The 23,153-nt window shown below is 40.0% G+C and overlaps 1 protein-coding gene across 1 annotated transcript in view; it reads left to right on the top strand.

Moving 5' to 3' along the window:
* Positions 1-23,153, top strand: part of MEIOSIN (meiosis initiator) — a 1,029,307-nt gene that overhangs the window by 726,251 nt on the left and 279,903 nt on the right. Inside the window, exon 7 of the mRNA XM_044086822.1 lies at positions 13,607-13,696. Coding sequence (XP_043942757.1) covers positions 13,607-13,696 — 90 coding nt within the window. The remainder of the gene's footprint in view (positions 1-13,606; positions 13,697-23,153) is intronic.

The raw sequence follows: 23,153 nt of genomic DNA, 5'->3' as shown, positions 1-23,153 counted from the left end.
ACCTAAAAAGCTTTTGGTGTCAACACTGTCAGGACCTGGAAACTATCATACCTATGATACCCTGTCTAAGGAAACATTTTCTTTGGTGGGCAGCAACGTGCAACCATAACAAGGGTCTTCCCTTCTCACAACCCCACGCCACCCAGACCCTCACCACAGACGCATCCGATTATGCCTGGGGTGCACACGTGGACAGCAGGTGCATTTAGCGCCATTGGAGCCCAAATCAAATACATTTGCACATCAACCAAAAAGAGGTGCTAGCTGTTCAGCACGCCCTGACAGCTTTCAGACCCCTACTCTCCCTGGGGCCTCTAGTGATCAAAACAGAGAACACCACAGTGATGTGGTATATCAACAAGCAGGGAGGAACTCACTCTTATCCTTTTTGCAGGCTTGCCATGATCCTTTGGCACATGGCTTCAGCCATGCAAATACACCTGCTAGCACAATTCCTGCAAGGCTCCCTAAACTCTCTGGCAGACAACTTAAGCAGAAACCTGGTAGACCCACACAAGTGGCAGGTAGACCACAGAACCTTCAACCTTGTAACCCAGAAATGGGGCACCCTGAAGATGGACTTCTTTGCCTCCCACAACAATCACCAGCTCAGTAAATTCTGCACCAGGGAACCTCACAGCATGGCCTGGAAAGTGGATGTTCTATCCTTCCAAAAACCTCTCAATCTATGCATTTCCCCCTCTATCACTAATTTTAAGGGTACTGCTCAAAATAAGGGAGGAAAACCCAAGGGCAGTCTTGATTGCCCCAGACTGGCCATGCCAGCACTGGTACCCACTGCTGCGCAGCCTGTCACCCCTGCCACCTACCTCGGATCCCAACTCTCCTGACTCAGAAGAATGGAGAATTCATGCATCCGCAATTGCAGACCCTGAACTGACAGCCTGGCTTATACCGTATCTCTCCTCCAGCTGCCAGCCTAAACAAACAAGTCCTGGATGTTATACTTGAGGCCAGACGCACCAGCAATAGATAAGCCTATGCTGACAAGTGGAAAAGGTTTTGCACCTGGATCCAGGCTAAAGGAGCTGAAACAGCACAGCCCTGCCTACGTCTTATCCTGGATTACCTAGCAGACCTACTACACAGGGGCCTATCCTTCTCTTCTGTTAAAATTCATGTCTCTGCTGATTGCAGCACAGAGCCACCTCTCTTCTCACACCCTGTCATCAAACAGTTCCTAAGAGGGGCTAACAATTTAAGGCCACCCAGAAGAGCTCCTACCCCAGTTTGGGACCTTAATTTTGTACTGGAAAAGCTCACACACACACACACACACACACACACACACACACACACACACACACCCCTTTGACCCTGCGGCTTCAGCAGAGTTAAAATTCCTCTCTTGGAAAACAGCCTTGCTTCTGGCCATCACTTCAGGTAGAAGAGTTCCATAGCTACAAGCAGTCATGGCTGTAAAGCCCTTCATCATTTTCCATGCTGACAGAGTCTCCCTCAGGACTAACCCAACTTTCATGCCTAAAGTGGTGTCCAGTGTGGCTCAAAACCAATCAATTCATTTGCCAACCTTTTTCCCTTACACACAAAACAAGGGGCAAAGAATTCTGCATTCTCTAGATGTGCACAGACAGCTCAGATTCTACCTGGTTAGGACTAAATCTTTTAGGAAAACTGACCAGTTGCTAGTCAGCTTTGCAGCAGGGTCTAAATGGATAGCACACTGCATCCATTTCTGCTACAAACACCACGGAAACTGCACCCTAAGTGGGTCAGGGCGCATTCCACCAGGGCAACCTCCACCTCTGCAGCTTTTCTCAGAGAGGTCCCCACCAGGGACATACTGGAAGCTGCATCATGGACTTCTGTTCATACCTTCACCAAGCATTACCACCTGCCTATCTTCTCCAAATACAGGGCAGGTTTTGCAACCCCAGTCTTGCAGGGCATCCTAGCCAGCCCCCAGTCTTCTTGATTGCCTCCACCCTTTTCTTCAGCTTTGGGTATCAACCCGTGTGTGATGACTGCAACAGTGAAACACGAAGAACACAGTACAGTGTGTACACTTACCATAAATGTAGATGTTACAGTGTATTCACTGTTGCAGTCCTGGTTTCCAACCCTCCATCCCCCTTGTCTCTCTCTCTCCCTATTCCTCACTCTTTACAGGGAATTCTGGTATTTACTTTTTACTGGTGGTGTTATTCCACCATAACCTAGCTCCCTATTTGGGAGCTCCTGACAGTTGAGGCAAGAAAAACTGATGTACCACTGACGACCTGACATCAGTCCTGGAGCGACAGCAACTGACGGAGAAATCCTAAGCCTCTGGTATTCGGGCCAACTGGAGAGCTACCACTGGCAGGATAATACAAGTGTGATGACTGCAACAGTGAATACACTCGAACATCTACATTTATGCTAAACACAGCTATACTTTCTGGCTTCACATATACCATCCTCCAGAAAATTTTACCTAAATAAATGGAAAAGATTCTCTGTTTGGATGTGTACAAATGGCATTGATTCTTTTTCAGCAACAGTTGATATGGTCCTGGAATACTTATCCACCTTATTTCAATTGGGAACCGTAACCTGTACAATTAAGATTCATCTAGCTGCCATTTCGAATTTTCATAACTGTTTTGATGATCATTCTTTGATGTCTCATCATCTTTGCAAAGTTTTTCTTAAAGGCACTCGGCATTTGATACCCCCTTTCAAAGATCCAGTAGCACCTTGGGATTTGACCTTAGTTTTACAATGCCTAGTTCGTCAGCCCTTTGAGCCAGCAGCCACTTGTGACCTCAAGTTTTTGTCTTGGAAGATTCTTCCTAGTGGCAATCACATCTGCTAGGAGAATTTCAGAGTTACAGGCTTTGTGTGTGAATCATCCTTATGTAATCTTCCACAAAGAAAAAGTATCACACAGAACCAATCCCTCCTTCCTTCCAAAAGTTATATCAGATACCAGTATCAACCAGAACATAGACCTATCAGTCTTCTTTCCACAGTTTTCAAACAAAAGAGTACTGCTTGCATGTGTTGGATGTCCATGGACAATTACATTTTTACTTGGACAGAACAAAATCCTCTAGAAAATCTGGCCAACTATTTCTATTTTTCAGGTACCAGACTGGGGAAACCTTTATCTAAGGTCACCCTGTCAAAATGGTTAAGAGACTGCATTACTTTCATATACAACCAGAATCAAGTCAACCATCAAACGTTAGAGCTCATTCTACAAGATCTGTTTACACTTCCGTGGTCTTCCATTCCAGGGCTTCTATGGAAGACATATGCACAGCTGCAACTTGGGCTACTCCACATACCTTTATCACTCATTAAAAATTAGACATGGTCTCTAGGGGAAGAGCATCCTTTGTCTCTATGGTGCTTAGGAATATTCTTCCTTAGGGCCACCCCAGTCTCTAAAGTAGCTGGGGACTCTGTCCCATCAGTCAGGATTGAATGAAGATTGGCAACATCAGATAAAGAAGTTATGTTCTTACCATAACGTTCCATCTGTGTTGTCGATCTTCATTCATTCTTGACATCCCACCCTCCTGCCCCCTCCAAAAGACTCCTGGAGGTTCGGAACTAGTCCGGGGGTGTATGTCATAGGATTGTTCCTCAGACAGAGCTTCCATTTTTCCTTAGTGGTAGGCAAACTTGATCTGAGGTAATGGAAGAGAGGCAGTATGTGTAGAGCCTTAGCTCGAAAGTTGTTGAGTGACGTAAGCTTTGTACAATGGCCGAGTAAGTTCTAAGGGATCGAAACCAAACACATCAGTCAAGAATGAATGAAGATCGACAAGACAGATGGAAGATTATGGTAAGAACATAACTTTGTTTTAAATAAGGTGCTTCCAACTGAGATTATTTTACTATTCCTCCTCACTCTAATACCCTTCATCACCCATTATCAAATCCACCTCCTTCAAATTCTGAAGACCAGTCCTCACAAAGATCTCCATAACACCTTATTTCTACAAACAAACCATATCTGATTTATTTATCTATAAATATCTTAAAGCTAAGTACCCAAATTTATGATCAAATACCAAACCAAGACCAAAATATAACTGGCCACACTCTTCCCTCTGTAAAATATCAATTCAGAAAATTAGCAGATATTCAGTCCAACTCGGGTCCCACTGTTCACAAACCCATCCCTTCCAACCTCAAAATAAACCAGTCACCTAATACATCTCAGCAAAAAACAGAACCCAAACTCACCTTACTAAACATGAACCTAAGTATGTGCAAGAAAATCCATGACATACATGCCTACCTTGCCACATACATTCCTGATGTAGCTATAGCTACCAAAACCTGGTTAAAAAAAAGAAATAAAGGATAGAGATACCCCCCCCCCCCGATAAAATGTACTCCTGCATGACAGATGAAACACGCATGCAGGTGGTGTAGTAATCATGTATAAAAAATTCCTAACCATCTCCTTACTTCAACAAGAAATACCCACATTTAACAATGCTGAACTTCTAATAACCCTTCTAAAAATCAGCACTTGGAAAGCTATATGTTTAACAGCAATTTGTATACCACCAGGGAATAACTTTGATACTACTGAAAGCATCCTGTATTGGATATCCCAATAAATTAACCATGAAACTGTAATACTTGGAGACTTAAATATAGATTGGCAACTAATAAATTCCACTAACCCCACTGAATCCATAAACATTTTCAAATTTAGCCAGTTAGTAACCATTCCTATTAGAATCAGTAAAACTTCGAGGAAACAAACCCGACAAACTGACAAAAGTAGGTGCGTCTTAAGTGATCATAAACCAACATATGATATTAGAACTCACCATAACCTAGGTAAACATATTATTTATGATTAAATACAAAATGCAGCCAGTTTCAGCAAAGATATTTTCAGTGGAACACTAAACAATATAACTGGAATGTACATAGAACAATGCTACTAGAGACAGTTGTAGAATACTTTAATAACATGTTGTTACAAACCTTAAATAATCTAGCACCAGTACATAATAAAACAGCAAAGTCCGACCCCGCACCATAGCTGACAAAAGAAATTCTGACAGAAAGGGATCAAGCCTGGCAAAAGTTGTATAAACAATAAAACTCAAAATGCCTTCCAGCAATTTAGACATTTTAGAAACCTCGCAAAACTTCATGTCAAACAGGCTAAGCAAAGGTACTATACCAACCTACAAGACAAACAAAAACAACCCAAAACTTTTTTGGTCATCACTAAATAAACTACTCCACCCTGGCAAGACCACCACTCCCTCTCCAGAAAAACAGAAAATACAACAGACTCTATCCTCCACATAGATTAATTCCTACTTTATACAGTCAGTATTATCTCTATTAGACACTAATACATCTGCCTCCCCATCCCTCACCAGTCAAAACCACCCACAGTTCTGCAGTTTTAGTCCAGTACCTACCTCACTCATAAGGTTGATCCTTAAACTAAAAGCTATGTCTGTGTCTGTAGACACACTGTCATCAGACTACATAAAAATGGCCACAGAAGTCATAGTCTTCCTTGTGTCCATACTAATTAATAGGCCCATAGCAGAAAAATGCATCCCATCACTGTGGAAAAAATCCTACATCATAGCACTGCACAAAGGCGGCACATCTATAGAGTTTAATAACTACAGACCAACAGCAATTCCCTCATCCCTCTCCAAAACATTAGAGAAATGCATCCATATGCAGCTAATGCAATATACCTAACCTCAGATAACATTGTCTCAGAAACACAACATGGGTTTAGGCCCCAGCACAGCACCACTACTGCTCTACTACATTTTACAGTATAATAAACCAGTATGTCTTCAGACTTGTCAGAGGTATTTGATACTGTCTCGTACCAGCAACCAATCATTCAACTCTCCTCAGTAGGACTTTCACAATACCTCTTGTTGTGGTTTCTTAGTTACTGTCTGGAAGGAAAGCCCGTTAAATGGTAACAAACCTACTCATTCTTTCAAGTAGTTATTACATGTGTCTTTCAGGGCTGTATCCTAGGTTCTCTTTTATTTAATGTATTTATTAATGACCTCCACACCTCCACTCACCATGCTAGTTTAGTTCAGTATCAGGTGACACAACATTAATGTGTGCAACCTCAACAATAAATAAGCTCTAAGACATTACGCAAAATCTTTCTCCTCTGTAGAAACCTGGCTCAAAGAATCAAACCTTCTGCTCAACCCCTAGAAAACTTAGTTAATGCTTTTTACCTCAAAAAGTTGCCAAAACCAGAAGCAATTTTTTCACTGTAAAGTCAGCAAATAATACTGTCATTGAAATTGTAACTCACAGCAAACTTTTTAGGCATTATAATATATGATAATCTCAGATATGACCAGTGTATACTGTACACTATTAGATCTACTCACCAAAAACTAAGCTTCCTTTATAGGATCAATGGATTCCTTACAGATACTGAAAGAAAAACTCTAGCCACCACCTTCTTATTGCCACCTTTCTTATAGGCAGCACCTCTCCTAACAAAATTAAATGATACTCAAGGAAAGAAACTTCCCTCCTTCTACAAAAAAGTAGTTAAATTTGCCAGCAGTCTCCCTCATAGGACCCACACTGGCTTGAACTACACAACTATCGAACATATTCACAACTAACTATAGCACATTAACTCATTCATCATTCAGAAAACTGCCCTTCAAGCTGCACCATATAACTTATTACTGCTCTACTGTCCAGCAGGGGACCTCTACTCATAACAAATTCTTATTGCTTACAAACAAGTCAAATAATGTTGCAGGAGACTCACTCTGCTCCCAGTACATTGCTAAACTCTGGAATAGTATCCCCATACAAATTAAACTCTCCGACAAACTCAGTAGTTTTAAACCACTGCTTAAACAATATCTTAGCCAGTCCTGTAGTAACTGGTTGTTGCCTTCCATGATTATCTCTAGGTTGAGACTTTGTGTTCACCATACAGTACTTTCCAAATACTCTTCTTAAACAGAATACACTCAACCTCTCACTGAAATGGCAAAACAATGTTTATAGATAACTGCTATCTGTACTGTCCAGTAAATTGCATGTGGGTTTTTCTTTAGTAGCTTCCACCTCTGTAAAATCTAAGAATGTATAAATGTAACTACTGTATGTGTACAAATGTAAATAGATTTGTAACTACTCCGTGTTTAACTGGAACTTAAAGTATAATGTAGTGTAAGCAAATGGAGTTTTTCTCCCTAGGGCTCTGCTGAAAATGGGTATTACCCAGTCGGACTTTCCCAGTAAACAAAGACAAGTAAATAAATGAATGAATGAATGAAAAAGTAAACTTAAGTTGATGCCCACATGTGTGTGTGTTCACACATACTCTTATTTTGTAATGTTTCTGTTACTGCAGGACTTGTTTAACTCAGTACTTCTATTTCAATTGACATTTTATTGCTAGAGTAACACCAATTTCATTTATTTTTAATGTTATCTTTCTTTGTTTTTAAAGATGTGCAATGGATAAAAGTAATTAAGTGTCATCAATTAGAACAAAATATGAAGACTGTGACTTTTGGTCTCATTGAATCATGTGGCTTTGTCTTGAAGTGCTAGTGAGATAAAAGTGCTGAGCATTGTACAGACGCTTGCATCATCTGGGACAAGAGTGTAGATCACCAAACATGCTGTGGCCTGCTTCTTATCTTGGGATTGGTGCTAATGTTTGCTTCTGGTGACAGAAGAAGTAAAGGAGCATTGTATCCCAGCAGAGTAAAGCTGTGGTGAGACCAGCACTAGTAGTTGCTAGGCAGTAGCCATTCATGTGACTCCCCTCTTTTCATCACTCTTCACAAGCTAATTCTTTGTTTCAAGTACTGCTTGATTTAATTCTAACTTCAGAATATCTGCTTAAATACTTCGTCCTTAAATTTTCAGGGTCTACTTATTAGTTTCTTCTCAAGTGTTTGACGGTGCCCTGTATAGACACAGACACCCTGAGTGACATTTTTCCTGTAAAAGCATGATTGAAATTTCATAATACCAAGTTGCAGACAGGACAACTAGTTTGCAGTGGCAAGCACTGTCCCCAGAGTTGAAAACTAGATACTCCTTTCATTGCTTTATATTCCCACTGTTTCTATTACCAGCTTGGTGGATACGGGCATCTTGAGGCCGTGTAGAAACTACCTCATGTTTACTAGCAACCAGATAATTCTCAAACTGATATGGTATGTGAGAGATTTATTTACACATGACTGGAAGCAAAGCTCTCAAAAGTTCTAATGTCAGTAAGGTTGTCAGTAGTATACATGCTGCACCAATCGTACACAATTTAAAGCAGACATATAGACCCACATATGCTGAGGCAGTTAAATGTAACCTTCCTAAACCCCCAAAGACCTCCTAGACGAAGTACACATAACAAATACCCTCAGCAGCCCCAAATTAACTCTTTCAAAACAACACCCACAACAACACATACAGCCACATCTTATAAAGCCTTTACTTCTAAGCCCATAAGGCAAGTCACCACACAATCCAACATTCTGGTCACTGGAGACACCCTCATGAGACATACTGGTGTCCCTCTCACTAGGGTGAGTAAGGAGAAAGTCACATTGCTTATCAGGGCTAGGATCTGCTACATTATGCATGCATTCGGGTCATTGCACCATAAGTGCCAGTATGATTCAGTCATAGTCCATGTAGATGTAAATGACCTGAAACATACCTCCCTAGACTATATCAAGAGATACATCATGGAGATCTCAGAATGTGTCCCAGGCTGGTATGAGCCTAGCATTAAACATCATTTTACCTTCTCCAAGGATGATGCCACATTACGAACAAAAGATGAAGGACTTTAATAATTGGCTTAGTTTCTGGTTTCATTCTAAGGGAAAGAAATGGAAGGAGATGGTCAATTCTCTAACTACCTGTCACCAATCAAAATATTATTCTCTACCATAAATCTCTACTTCTAACCATTCCTTATAACTAACCCTCCTCCTTATTCTTTGCACTCTCCTCCCTGAATATTACTTCTTATCTGTAACTCTATTAGCCATTTTTTTCTGTCTTATTCTAATTTTTCGTAACTGCAGAGGTATTGACGCCATATTAATGTTATTGCCAAACTTTTTCCTTTCAATGTTCAAAATGTTGTTTTAAAATGTCTATTCTATAAATGTAAAATCTAAATGTTATTGAATGTTTTTGTATGTCTCTATGATGCTATGTAACTGGAGCTTTTCTCCCCGGGCCTCCACTGAAAATGGACATGTATCCAGTTGGACTAGCCCGGTAAACAAATGTAAAATAAATAAAAATAAATAAACAGACCATGCTACTTTGCCAGTGATGGTCTGCACCTCTTCCATCTAGGCTTTTGAATATTAGCTAAAGCATTGTCTTCCTCCATAGTGCCTTTTTTAAGCAGTACCAAACTGAAAGTACTTCTGACATAGCAAATCAAAACCAAGAAAACATAACAGTATTACTGCTCAGTTCTAAGAGTCTAAACAAAAAAATCCACTCCCTAGAAGCTCTTTTCACCCATCAGAATGCTGATGTCTGTGTGGTCACTGAGACATGGTTTAAAGCCGCTGAGAGCACATCGACAGTACAAGGTTATAATGCCTTCCACACATTTAGACCACCCACTACACAGACAAGGACTAAAGGTGGAGGTATGTTGATTTACATCAAAAATAACTATACCTCAAGGCTTGTCAAATAGGACAATGCACTTGAGCTACTCCACATTCAAATCACCATAGGCAAAATCCAGTACCACTTCCTTGCAAGCTATAGGCTCCCCCCATGACAGAGGAAACCCATACCATATATTTAAACTTATTGGAAACACTCACCATCCAACCCAATGCCATAATCGTGGGCAACATTAATTACCTCAATATTAATTGGGAGTCCTATACGTCACCAAACATATAGGGACAGAGATTCCTGGATTTTGTAAACATAAACACAAACTCCCTGGACCAGATTGTCAATGCACTAACTAGGGGTGCAACCATACTGGATTTGGTCCTCATTAATTTGGGAGAGTGCTGAATACCCCCTAGTGTAATGTTTTCCTTGTTAAGGTCAAACCACAAAATGGTCTCCTTTGAATTAAAAATAAAACCTGGACCCTCAGCTAACTCTGGAATATTCAGGAACTACTCTAAGGCCAACTTCCTGCTATTAAGTGATAGCCTGGCAAAATTTCAAGCCCCCATAAACCCTGAGCATACTGCTGCCTATGCAGAACTGTTAATAGAAACCCTATACAAGCATATTAATAGCTGCCTCAGGAGGAAGTACAGAACTAACTCAAAAAAACAAGCCTCCCTTTTGGAATCACAAAATCAGTAGGCTGTACAACAGAAGGAAGAAAATCATGGCAACAGTTAGGAGGTGCAGCACCCATCAGGATAAAAGCACTCTCATCAAACTAAACAAACAACTCAAAGGACAAATAAAGTCTGCAAAAGCCAAATCTGAGGTACATTTGGCCTCCCAGGCCAAGGATAACCACAAGGCATTCTTTAGCTATGTCCACAACCTCAAACGAAATGCACAGTTGTGTGCAGAGCTCATAGCAAATAGAGCCACCTATACTGATCCAGAAGATATAACAAACCTACTGGCTGACAAATTCTGCTCCAGCTTTACCCCTCTCTCCCCTTTAACCTTCCCTCAGGAAATACCATCAAATATAATTCCCAAGCTATCAGTAGGGAACAGATCCTTAATGCTCTGTGTCTAAGAGCAGGAACACATCAGTGTGTCCAGACAGAATCCCAGGATGCCTTCTAAGTAGCATGAAACATGACCTGTCAGGGACCCTGGAATTACTGTTTTAACTTTAGCCTCCAAGCAGGCTCTGTGCCTCATGAATGGAGAACAGCAACAGTCATCCCTCTGCATAAAGGTGGGCCATCTGCAGACCCTGGAAACTACAGACCCATAAGCCTCAGTAGTTTTGTATGCAAAGCCATCAACTGTTCTAACAGCACTAGGTATCGCCTAGTATTTTTAACTTTACAAATTATTTATGCTGCTATAAGTGTTACACACTTTAGATTTCAATACAGTTACATTTCTGTATTTTTTAATGCATTTTTTAATTTATTTGAGCTGTGTGGGGTAGTTAGTTCAGTTAGGTTTGTGTTTTAATAATTTGACCACAATATGGGGTTTGAATAATGTGTATTTTTTATTTAAATTCCTTAATTGATGTCTTAATAGATGCCTTAATTATATATCGTAAGTTATTGGTTTAAATCAAAGTATTTGATGACGTCATTATAGGTATAAAATGATACTAACAACACATGTAACTTGTCTGATGAAGTCTGCTGTCTTCAGTATCCTGTGGCATATTTGTTGTTATTTTTGTGGCGAAAGTTGTACCGCCTTTTGGTTCCTGCTTCCAGTTTTCTACGTTTGTGTTTGCTAAGGATTACAAAGCCATGGATATAATTATCTTGGAAATGATCAATGTGATATAGTAACCCTCCAGACACCTGGACCCAACCCAGTTTGGTGTCATCAAGGGTAGGTCATGCCTACTCAACCTGGTGGACTTCTTTGAGAAGGTCACCAAAGCAATGGGTGAGGGCAAAATGGATTTCCACTGCCTACTTTGACCTGGCCAAGGTATTTGACGCAGTACCCCCCCTGGGCATTGTTGACAAACTCAAGAGCTTAGGCATAGACTCATGTCACCCAGTAGATAGCCAACTGGTTCACACAGACAGGACTCAGGAAGTTAAAATTGGGGGGTCCACTTCTACGGAGAGGCTAATCACAAGTGTAGTCCCTCAGGTATTGGTCTTTTTGACACTCCTTTTTGTCATTTACTTTTCTGAAGTCAAGGTCAGTGTCAGTGGTCTCTGGCTGACTAAATTTGCAAATGATTGCAAATTAGGAGCTGTCATTGAATCCCACACTGACACAGATGTTCATCAGGAAGGTCTGACACAGACAAACAACTGGTGTGTGTGCCAAGAACTAAAACTAAATGCCAAGAAATGCTTAATAGTATCCTTTTGGAAGTCATCCATCCCTTGTAACTGTCATATTGACAACACACTCTTTAGAGTTGACCCAATCAGGGACTTAGGGATGCACATAGACAGTAATCTAGCCTTTGACCATCACGTGTGTCTAGTAGTGAGGAAATCATTCTGTTTTGCTCAGCTTATAAACAGAGGTATGGCATCTAGGTCGAAGGAGTCATTGTTCCACTATATTCATCATTCATCAGGCCTGTCGTTAAATATAATGCTTCCTTTGTTATGTACCTAATCGGGCATATCCAACAATTGGAACATCCACAGAGGTTCCTCACTAAAAGAATACAAGGCATAAGTGAAATGTCCTATGCAGACTGCCTCAAGGCCTTATCCCTGTATTCTGTCTCCTATAGGCTGTTGTTGGGAGATTTATGCCTGGCATACAGGGCATTGTCAGACCCCACTCTGATGGACCTCCTGCATATCCACAAACCAAACAGCACTGGAATTATCAGTTCTAAAGACTTAAACCTTGCGTGTGATATAAATAGGATGTGCTGGAGAGACTGTGTGTATCCCAGAGACTGCTTAGTCTATGGAACAGGGTCCCCATTCATGTGAAGCAGAGCTCCTACCTAACCCAATTCAAGTGTAACTTGTACCATTGGATGGGGAACAGGAGTTTCCCCCCTGGCTTGGCACCTCTGTCTCTAATGGACATAGGCAGCCTGTAAATGGTTCACCTCCCAGGTCCCTGCTTGTAAATGTTTGATCTCCCAAGCCCCTGCTTACACTTTTCAAGGGTACCAGAACTTGTCAGCGATTTGGGATGCATGGCTAAGCTTAAAATGGCTGCTGTGGTCGTTAGCATAATAAATACCTATGAACCTATAATAAAGGGTTTATAAGTTTACATTGTAAGTGTATTTTATTTTTGCTTTGAGTTTAGTCCTTGTTGCAGTTTTAGTTTAGTTTCAGTTCACAAAAGAGTTGTCAGTTGAGTAGAATAGGGATGCATTCAAGGACTTCTTAAATACCCTTATTGATGCAGATTACTTGCATCTCATGGAAGTTTGACATTTTCAAGTGAGCTGCTGTGTAGAAAAAAATTGTTGAATAATTACTGCTGTAGCACTGATTTTGTAATATCATAGGTACCAGGATTTGTTTCCATCTTTCGGCATCAACATAACATTTAGGGAGTATAAATTACAAAGTTTATAGTCCCTGTGATAAGAACTCTACCAGACTTACAAAGCCATCCTTCTTTGTATTTCTCATCTCTTTTATGCTGGCTCATTGGTAAGGATTTAATTGAGGATAATGTGTGAATGAGAGGCAGGCAGTGATGCACTTTGTCTCTGTTCCAGATTTCATTAAGACTGACAGAGTGCGCATTGCAAATGCCAGGTTTAGGATTTACAGGAGACTTTGCCACAGTGCCCCTTGGTCTTCGTTTAGTGTATAAATCACTAATAATACAGCAGTTATCTCACTGAGGACGTTTTTCACAAATTAATGGTATTGGGTTACTGCAGTACATTTTTATTTTTGGTTTTAGAGCATTGATGTGCTTACCTTGCATATTCTACAATTAATCTTTTTTCTTGTAGTGACCACCCAGGTACAGCCTCCACTGCTGCTACTCAAGCACTTGCCAATTTGTGGCGTGTGATGTCAAAGCAAGAAAGGAGGCCATACCGGTAAGTATGCATAGTACTAATTTTTTTAGAGTTTATTCTTGAAAGATGTTTAAAATGCCTGTTGCTAGTCAGTAAGAAGAGTTTTTGTATACAGTTATTTAATACATTAGTGTAGCATACTCTGCATAAAAAAAGTGTTGATTTTGTAAATGTATCCTAAAGTTTCTGTAATGTTATCCTTTTTCCACATTTCTTTAACTGTCACATGTTAAGCTTTTTCTTTAAAAAGGTCTTATGAAGTAGGTCAGGCCAGTAACTTTACTGCTCCTTTTCTGTGTACCTATCTAAATTCCTGGGTTATGGGGGGGTATACTCACCACCAGTGTCCCCCAGTTCTTTTTTATTGCTCACAGTCTTGTTCCTGAAAGTGTACGGGTTTAATACCAGAAATGAAGGCGTGTTATGAAGCAGGTACCTGAGTGGACAACCAACAGTGAAGTAGAGCCATCATCAATACTGCCTGTACAACCTTGAACCTTTGAAAACTGTCCCGAACAGCCATTGCTGCCAACAGTTCAAGAGCGCTGCCCAGCTGGGACATCAAGTTGAAGCTTGAAGTCAATTGCCACAAGGCTGAGATGATTGGATAAACGATGTAGCTAGAGCATAGCATAAAATAAAATTTGTTGGATCATCGATTCATAGGCATTTGATACAAGATAGTCATGCAGAAGTTAGCAAATCAGGAGTCCATGCCAAAGTTCTTTAGGCAGGGCTTCCTCTCAAAGTTCTGCAGTCAGATGGTGGCGCTCCTCCATTACAGGTTTATCCTTTACAAGGAAGTCAGGTTTTGGATCTGCTTCTTCCCAGACACCTAGATTACTATAGTCAATGAAAAGAATATATTACTTCGAGGGGCCTTCTTCAGTATGTAGACACTTGGACAAGTTATAGAGGTGCTGTATCAAAGGGTAGTCAGCAGTTAAACATCCTTTTGGGGAAGTGGCTACAGTATCATTCTGTGCCAGTTAAAGTGAGCCCTGCTATGTACAGGGAACAGCTTCTTGCTCATTCCATTTCTTTTCTGTCATAGGTGAGACCAGTCAGCCATTTAGATCTGTGTAGCTCATTGGTCAAATTCTTCAGACCTAGATCTTTGCAGCCTTATTTTGGAAGATCACTCCTGCAGTGGCATTAACTGTATGGGTTATATCCTGCTAAGGATATAACAGCTGTCTAAACTTAATTAGCTTGAGATGAGATGACTAAAAGACAGGTTTGGGCACCAAGCTGTTCAGAGCTTGCCTGCCACTGAAGAGTGCTCCTTTTGCAGACTTTCAAGGATTGCTGGTCAGCTAACACTTTCCATTTCTGGGCAGCTAAGTTCCTTTAGGGGGAAAATTTTCTAAACATCCTTTTTATGGTAGAAACTGAACCTTTTATTTGAAAATATTAATTTTAAGCTGGGAAAAGTGTTTTTTTTTTCTCACGTGACTTTCAGTAACTTTTAAATAGGAGCATTACTTTGTGCTAGGTTGTTTAAACTAAGCTAAAACTACTTTCTGTTTGGTAAAATTTTTGTTATATTACTTTTGAGGGCTGGGGTAAGCATTTAAAGCACTTATTGTGTTTTTTCAGGAAAAAGTTACTTTTTATTACTTCTTACCTGTTTTTCTAAATACTGTTGCCAGGCTTCCCTAGCATCGTTTTTTGCTTTACCATGGAACAGCCTACTGTTTCCTTGATTCTTCCAGCCACAAAAAGAAGAAAATTAGTGATTGATTCCATCTACACCTTTAGTTGAACTACAATGCAAGAAGAGAAAAAAGATTGTGGTGTCTTAATCTTTGTCCATGAGAGACTCGCATCAAGGCTGGTTAAGCAGCATGATGCACTAGAGCTTCTCCATGCCCAAATCACTTATAAGAAAGTTCCTTTACCATATGTTGGTTAGTTGTAGAAGCTCTTGTATGGTCCAAGAAAGCCACAACACTTATCTGCAGGAGTCATAGAGTCTCTCAGCATTAATCCTTATACCATCTTCCTGGGAGATTTTAACTACCTGTTTATCGACTGTGAAACTTATACCATCAGTAATGCACAAGCACAGGGATTCATGGACTTTGTCCATACAAATGCCCTGGAACAATTAGTCAGACTACCCACTAGAAGAAACAGGATCTTGGAACTTGTCCTTACTAATATTGGGAATCTTGCGCCATTTCCTGCCTATCATCATCCCCTATTAGGTATGACCAGAAAGCCATCTCATTTGAAATAAAATTGACAAGAGGGGCCCCCTCCACCCATGGTACCTTTAACTTCTCTAAGACAAACTGTCTATTCCTAAGCGATACTTTACCAAGCTTCAAATCCTCGCCAGCCCTTGAAAATTCTGCTTATGTGGAATTGCACATAGATGCAGCTGTTCATTGCACCAACAAGTGCAGGATAAACCCCAGAAACAAACCCCTGTGAACTGTTTGGCTAAAAGTAAATAGAGCAATTGCCGCAAATATACAGCTGTCGAAATTGAACTAAACCAACAAAGAACCAAACAAGTAAAATTCTTGAAACCAATAAACTCTCAGATAGAACCCCAACAGAGCTAAAGCCATTTCGCAGGACAAATCCATTGAAATGGAAGGTCCGTTAATAAAACCATTCATGTATTTTCATCCTTGAAAGAACAGGACTTCATCAGAACAACCCCTTAAATTTACTTCAGCTCTTTAATAATAAAGATGATAACAGTCATATGTCAAAAATGCACCTGTTGGGTGTATGTAATAATTGATTAATTAACAAACTGCTCCCGATAAACATAATTCCGTCAGTAAGTTAATAATTTAGATGTAATTACATAAGAAATGGGAAGGATGCTAAAAGTTATTTTTTCCCATTATAATATTTAAAAAAAACTTGAACCTGTTTAAAAAATATTAAAAAGAACTGTATAAAATGCCATTTAAATTATATTAACATCAACCTGCTGTTCTAGGAATAAAAAAGTCACACACAAAAAAAAAAAATCCTAGGACCTTCCATTCAGAATTTAGCTGCTCTTAATTTCAAGATGGGATTCATGGAAATCATATCATTAATACGGGGGGGCACGTGACATTCAATTGAAATTGCCAGTGGACCTCCCTATATTTAATTTTTGTTTCCCATGCCCCACCCCTGAGGTTTCCGGGAATAGATCCAAAATCCCTAACCTAAAATGGCTAAAGTTGGTACTATTAATCAAGTGTTTGCATAATGCATTATTGATATTACATTTTTTGTATGTTATAACAATGTTCATAAATTCTTTTTTCAACATTCTTTCTGTTGGATATAGAATGCTGAGAGCAGGAATTCCACCTTGCTATGTAGGTTAAACCACTACTATTATATTACGTTGTTTAAGAAATACTTTGTGTCCATTTATATTTTCTTACTGAATTTCCTTTTCTTCTAATATATATCAACATTTACCACACCTACCACACTTCTTCGTTCCAGACCTAAAAGATTGTGTGGGATTAAGTTCTGTTCCTGTGGTCTTTCTTGGATTTCTTTGAAATTAACAAGCGTTTTATAAACAAAAGACAGTTCTCCAAATAAAGTAAGTAGTGGTTCTTTACTCCTAAAAATGGTCCAGTTTCTCTGCGCCACATTTTTGACTTTCTCTGTACCATTGCTATAGGGATTGACAAGAGCGCTTTTGAACTTCACTTGATCCATGGACTTAATTGCCCAGAGCATTAACTTCTGTTGTTATTTGGGCTTCTTTTTAAAGGCCGAGCCTGAGCAAGAGTTTATATCTAGCACCCCAACTATGAATAATTTCCAAGTTTATCTTTCTCACTTAAGTTTGGAGATAACCCTTTTCTAAAACATATCCTCCAATATGTTCACCTCTTTGATAAATCTAGCCTTGTCTGAGATCATCGTGGCTATTCTAATAAACTATCCTTTTACTAAACTCCTCTTGTAATGGGGGGGATAAGAACTATAATAATGCAAATATGCATTACCAACTATGGTACCTTTAGAAACTAGACAAACTGTCTACTCCTAAGCAGTACCTTAAGTGATACTTTATCAAGCTTCAAATTCTCACCAGGCCATGAAAACTGTGCTGCTTATGTGGAACTTCACATAAATGCAGCTGTTCCTTGCAGAAACAAGTGCAGGACAGACCCCAGAAACAAACCCCCATGAACTATTTGACCAAAAGTGAGAAGAGCAATTACCATAAATATAGAGTTGTCAAGATTGAATTAAACAGACAACTCAGATTCCTAGTTGAATCCCCCAAAGCCACATTTGAGATGAAGATAGCCATCCAAGCTAATCACAGTGTCATTCTTTTACTCTATTTGAAATCTCAGGAGCAAAACGCAGCAGCGTGCTGAGCTGATTGTGAATAATGGTGCCTTCATTGAAAATAAAGATGTAGCTAATCTACTGGCTGATACATTCAGCTGGAGGTTTTAACCCTCTCCCCCAGTCTGTCCCAAAAGAAGTACCTGAAACTGATGCCCCCCAGTCGTGATACATGACCAGGTCCTAAAAGTGCTTCCAGTAGCTAAAAATACTGCATCATTATGTCCTGACAGTATCATCAAATGCATCCTAATAGTATGAAGTAGTATTTAGCTAAGTCCTAACAACACTGTTCAACGTCAGCCTCACCACAGGCTTTTTACCAAGCAAGTGGAGAACAGCAATAATCATCCTCCTTCACAAGGGCAGACCCTCCACTGATCTGGACATTATAGTCCCATTAGTCTGACCAGCTTCATATGTAAAGAAGTGGAAATGGTTATCATGGAGTTAATCAATAGGGCATAGGGAACTTTAAAACACTGGATCTGTCTCACTTTGCATTCATCAAAGGCAGGCCAAGTTTACTCAACATGGTGGACTTCAGGCAATTGATGAAGGTAAAACCGTACAGACTGCCTACCAAAACCTGGCCAAGTCTTTAACAGAATCTCCTACTTGGGCATCATAGAAACGTTAAGCAAACTAGGAATAAACCCCTCTCACTTACTGGATTGTCATCTACCTCACAGATAGAATGCAAGAGATCAAAATGGGGACGCTACCACCATGAAAAGACCAGTCACTAGGACCTCTCCTGTTTGGCATCTACTTCTTCAAGGCTAAGGTCAATAATAAAGGGCTTTGTCACTGAGGTTAATGCAACATTTAAAGGTATATTGGCAAGCAGTTCAGTGAAAAAAGTTAGAAATTATGGGAAGTGAATAAGAGATACTGAATACTTTAATGCATTTAAACAGTGTACAGTTTAGTTTTATTTAAAGATAGCCATGACTTTTTTTCTTTAGGGCTAAAAGTTAATGTTCTCTGAAAGCTTACAAGCTGTTTTTCTCATCTGGGAGGGGGATACAGATAAGAAAAGAACAGACAGCATTCATTGTAAATTGAAATGCTGGCTGTAACATGCATTTTAGCATGGGTAACCTTAATTTAGGTGAGGTAATGCCTATGAAGCAGCTGTCAGTTTAGGGCAGTTGTTCCTAAATGGAGGGTTTTGTGTATTTGTTCTAAGATAACATACCTCATTTTGGGTATTAAAAAGTTCATGTTCCTCAAAGTTCCACATTGAAAGTGCCTGTCACATATTCACTACTAGGAATTTTTTAACAGATAACCATGGTAAATAGAAATGAATCATATTAATTCATTAAAAGATCTTTTTTATAAGTACAACCAGCATGTTTTAACTATTCTGTGACCTTTCTAGTTGAAGTTGTTAGTAAGCTGTTAGTTCGTGTTCCACATTTTGCCCATTTGTTCCATATTATGAGTGCTAGTGTTGCTCATTTTGGGGACGGAAGTTTGAGAGCTCTGAGATAGCAATTAATGAGAGTACTCGGAAAGTGCATTTAGTTATTTTGTTTGAGGGTTTTCATTGAAACAAAAAGACTTGAAAAATGTGACATGGGTTCAAATGAAGATGAGAAGAAACAACTGTATAGAAGATCAGCCTGCCAAACGTGTTTGGATGTAAGACAAAAGTTGAAAGTACAAATTCAAAAAAAGTCAAGTATATTAGGTGGGGACTGTAGTATTTTATCATAATGGCTGTGCAGTCCATATTAACTTGGAATGTAAAACGTCTTGCAGGTATAAATAAAAAGGAAAGAATATTGAATTTATATTAAGAAGGCAGAGTGCAAACAGCAGTACTGCAAGAAATGCATTTGGAAAGGAATGAGCGTGTGAATTTGACAAGAAAGGATTACATGATGAAAACATGGTAGATTTGTGGTAGTAAGGGGCTATTGGAAAGGGGGTAAGATTATGCTGGCATGTATTTATATTCCACCAAAAATTGCTATTATAGAGTTTAAGAAAAATTGGGGGTAAATAAATAGTTTTCAGCAGGGAATATTGCTTATAGATGGGGACTGGAACTCGATTTGCAGTTGTGTGGATGAATCAGGGTGATCTAGATGGGAAAATATTACAAAAGAGTGTAGATTTTTAAGGAAATTTATGAAAATATTTGGTATGGAAGACATGAATTTAGCAGTAGGAACTTGGACATAATTTACATATTATTCCCCAATGTACATTAACTGGGCTAGACTGGATAGAAATTATATTTTGCTGGTACATACGTCTTTGATTGAAAGCTTCAACACCTATCCAAGAAAAGTTACAGATGATGCACCAATAAAAACTAAGATAAAAATGCAGGGTAATTAAATAGAAATGAAACACTGATGCTTTCCACCTACCTGCTTAAAAGAGAGGAATTTAAGGAATAGGTAGTGGAAATTATTCAAAAGGTATTAGAGAAGATAGAAATTTCTTCAGAAGTGAAAGCTAGCGAGTGGCATAAAATAAAAAGTAAGTTGAAAATAGGGTAGAAATAAAAGAGAAAGAGATACTGCTTTGTACTGGCTGTAAATTGATTATTCTTTGTTATAATTTGACCTGAGGATGGAGTTATTTTATTTTTATTTATTTATTTTATTTTACATTTGTTAACCGGGCTAGTCTGACTGGATATATTTCCATTTTCAGCAGAGGCCCGGGGAGAAAAGCTCCACAAAGACATAGTAACTATTACATATGATGCAATAAAGAGCAGCATAAAAAATATACTGTATCAGGAAAATATTATACAAAGAATCAAACTTATTGTAGTCACAATTAACAGTTGTACAATAGTGTACTCATCGTTCTTGGAAGCAAAACACAGGCATTATATACTGGATATATCCTACACTGGATGTCAGTAACAATTCCACAAGAGAAAATATTACTATGTGATGTCACTGTCAATTAGTGGGACATAAGCTCTAATTCCTTTACATTTAGCATGAACACACAGGGGAGAGTCACCCAGGGACGCTCTAGTCCACGATTGGCCCTCCGGTATACTGTATGCCTTCCCTCCGGTCCCCTAGCTGTCAAAGTTTATTCAGAAAGCGCAATCCTTGGGAAGCAGAATGATTCTGATTGCCCCACACTGGCCTCGTCAAATTTGGTTCCCCTTTCTCCATCCCTACCTTATGAATAGGTTCATAGGTTCATACTAGGCTATCTGCCCGAGGGCATTTACAAGCCTAGCCCATCGTTTTGTGGCTTACGCCACCCCTTTAGTATGGGGAACTATACCCATTATTTTTCTGTGCCTCTGTCGAGCAGTGACACTGAGGTAATCCCTGGGGTATATCTGCGATCTCCCATCCATTGGTCAAGATTTCTCTTGAACAAGGCCAGCGAGGTGCTCTGCCTCACATGTACCGGGATTTTGTTCCACAGCATAGGAGTCTTTGGGTGATGAATCTATCCCTCCAGCACGTCCTATTAATAGCCAAGTCAAGGTTTAAGTCTCCGCCCTTGTGGCTCTGATGGATCTAGATTTTTGAGGTGAAGCATATTCATCAAATCTGGGTTTGACATGGCCTTGTATGTTAGGCAAAGGTCACCTCTGAGCAAGCGTGGCGACTGAATAGAGCTGGAGTTCTTTCAGTCGGGCAGCATAGGACAGATTTTGAGACCCTTTATCCTTTTGGTGAGGAACTTTTGTGGCCTCTCCAGCTGCTGCAAGTGTCGGGTCAGATACATTCGAATGGGGCATTGTACTCAATCATTGGTCTGATGAGTGATGAGTAAAGGGAGACTATGACCTCCCTTGATCTAGATGAGAATCCCTTCATGATAAGGTGGGCAATGTAGAAGGTCTTCCTAACTACTTTAGCTACATGGGTGTCGAATGACAGACTACTATCAACCTGGGTCCCCAGGTCCCTGATAACTTCTTCTGTGCTCAGTGGATTGCCACCTATTTGGTAGCTAGGTAACCTTGTTTTTCCCGAAGGGTATGACTATGCATTTTGGCATTTAACTTTAGGCCGTGGCTCTGGCACCAGTTATCCGTTTCTGTGAGACCCTTCTGAAGGATATCTGTGTCAGATGTGTTTTCTACTATGGCCCAGTTTGCAGTCATCTGCAAACTTTGTCAGCCATAACCCTCCTGTGTTTGCTTGTACTTGGAAAAGTAGATGCCAAACAAGAGTGGGCCCAGGACTGAGCCCTGTGGGACACCACTTGTGACAGGCTTTGAGTCTGACATGGCGCCAGCAGCTCTGACCCTGTGGGTTCTGTCACTCAGCCAGTTTGCAACCCATCTTGTGATGTATGGGTTGACATTTAAGCTGATGAGTTTTTCAATGATACCCGAATGGGGTATTGTATCGAAGGCCTTAGCCAGATCGAGGTAGGCTGTATGGACTGCCTTTACCCCATCAATGGCTTTGGTGACTGTTTCAAAAGTCAACCAAGTTTAAAAGGCATGATCTGCCTTTGACAAAGCCAAACTGGGTTGGATCCAAAGTGTGCAAATTCCCTATGTCTTTATTTATGAGGTCCATTATGATCCTCTCGATGGCTTTGCAGATAAGGCTTGTCAAGCTAATGGGCGGTAATTTCCAGGGTCGGTGGAGGCACCGCCTTTGTGAAGTGGTACCACAGTTGCAGTGCGCCACTCCTGGGTGCGTATCCAGAGGTAAGACTTTGATTAAACAGCTGTCCTAGCTGTGGGTTTAATTCCTCATTGAGTTCATGGAGCACACAGCCGGGGACACCATCAGGTCCCATGGATGCTGTGTTTTTGCTTTGGAGAGAGCAGTTCTCACTTGGGCTGGAGATGTTTGGGGGCTGCAATCGTTTGGTATAGATATCTCTCCTTTGGGGAGGGGAGAAGTTTGCACTGAACCTGTCAGCCAGTATGTTGGCAATGTCTGTAGGATCAGTAATCTTCACATCATTTTGAACTAGCTCTGAGCATATCTGGGAGTTTCCTCCCAGGTTTCTAACATAGCTAAAGAAGGCCTTATGATTGTCTTTTGAGTCTTTAGCTATTTTTCTCTCGAAATTTGCTTTGGATGATTTTATGAGAGCTCTTAGTTTTTACTTATAGTGATCAAGGGTGTCTTACCTTTTAAGGATTTTGCTCTATCTTGTAGTAGCTTCCTCCTTTTGT

Source organism: Protopterus annectens, chromosome 1.part0, assembly GCF_019279795.1.
Source record: "Protopterus annectens isolate FY-2018-M chromosome 1.part0, PAN1.0, whole genome shotgun sequence".
NCBI lineage: Eukaryota > Metazoa > Chordata > Ceratodontiformes > Protopteridae > Protopterus > Protopterus annectens.
This window is presented reverse-complemented; position numbering and strand designations above follow the sequence as displayed.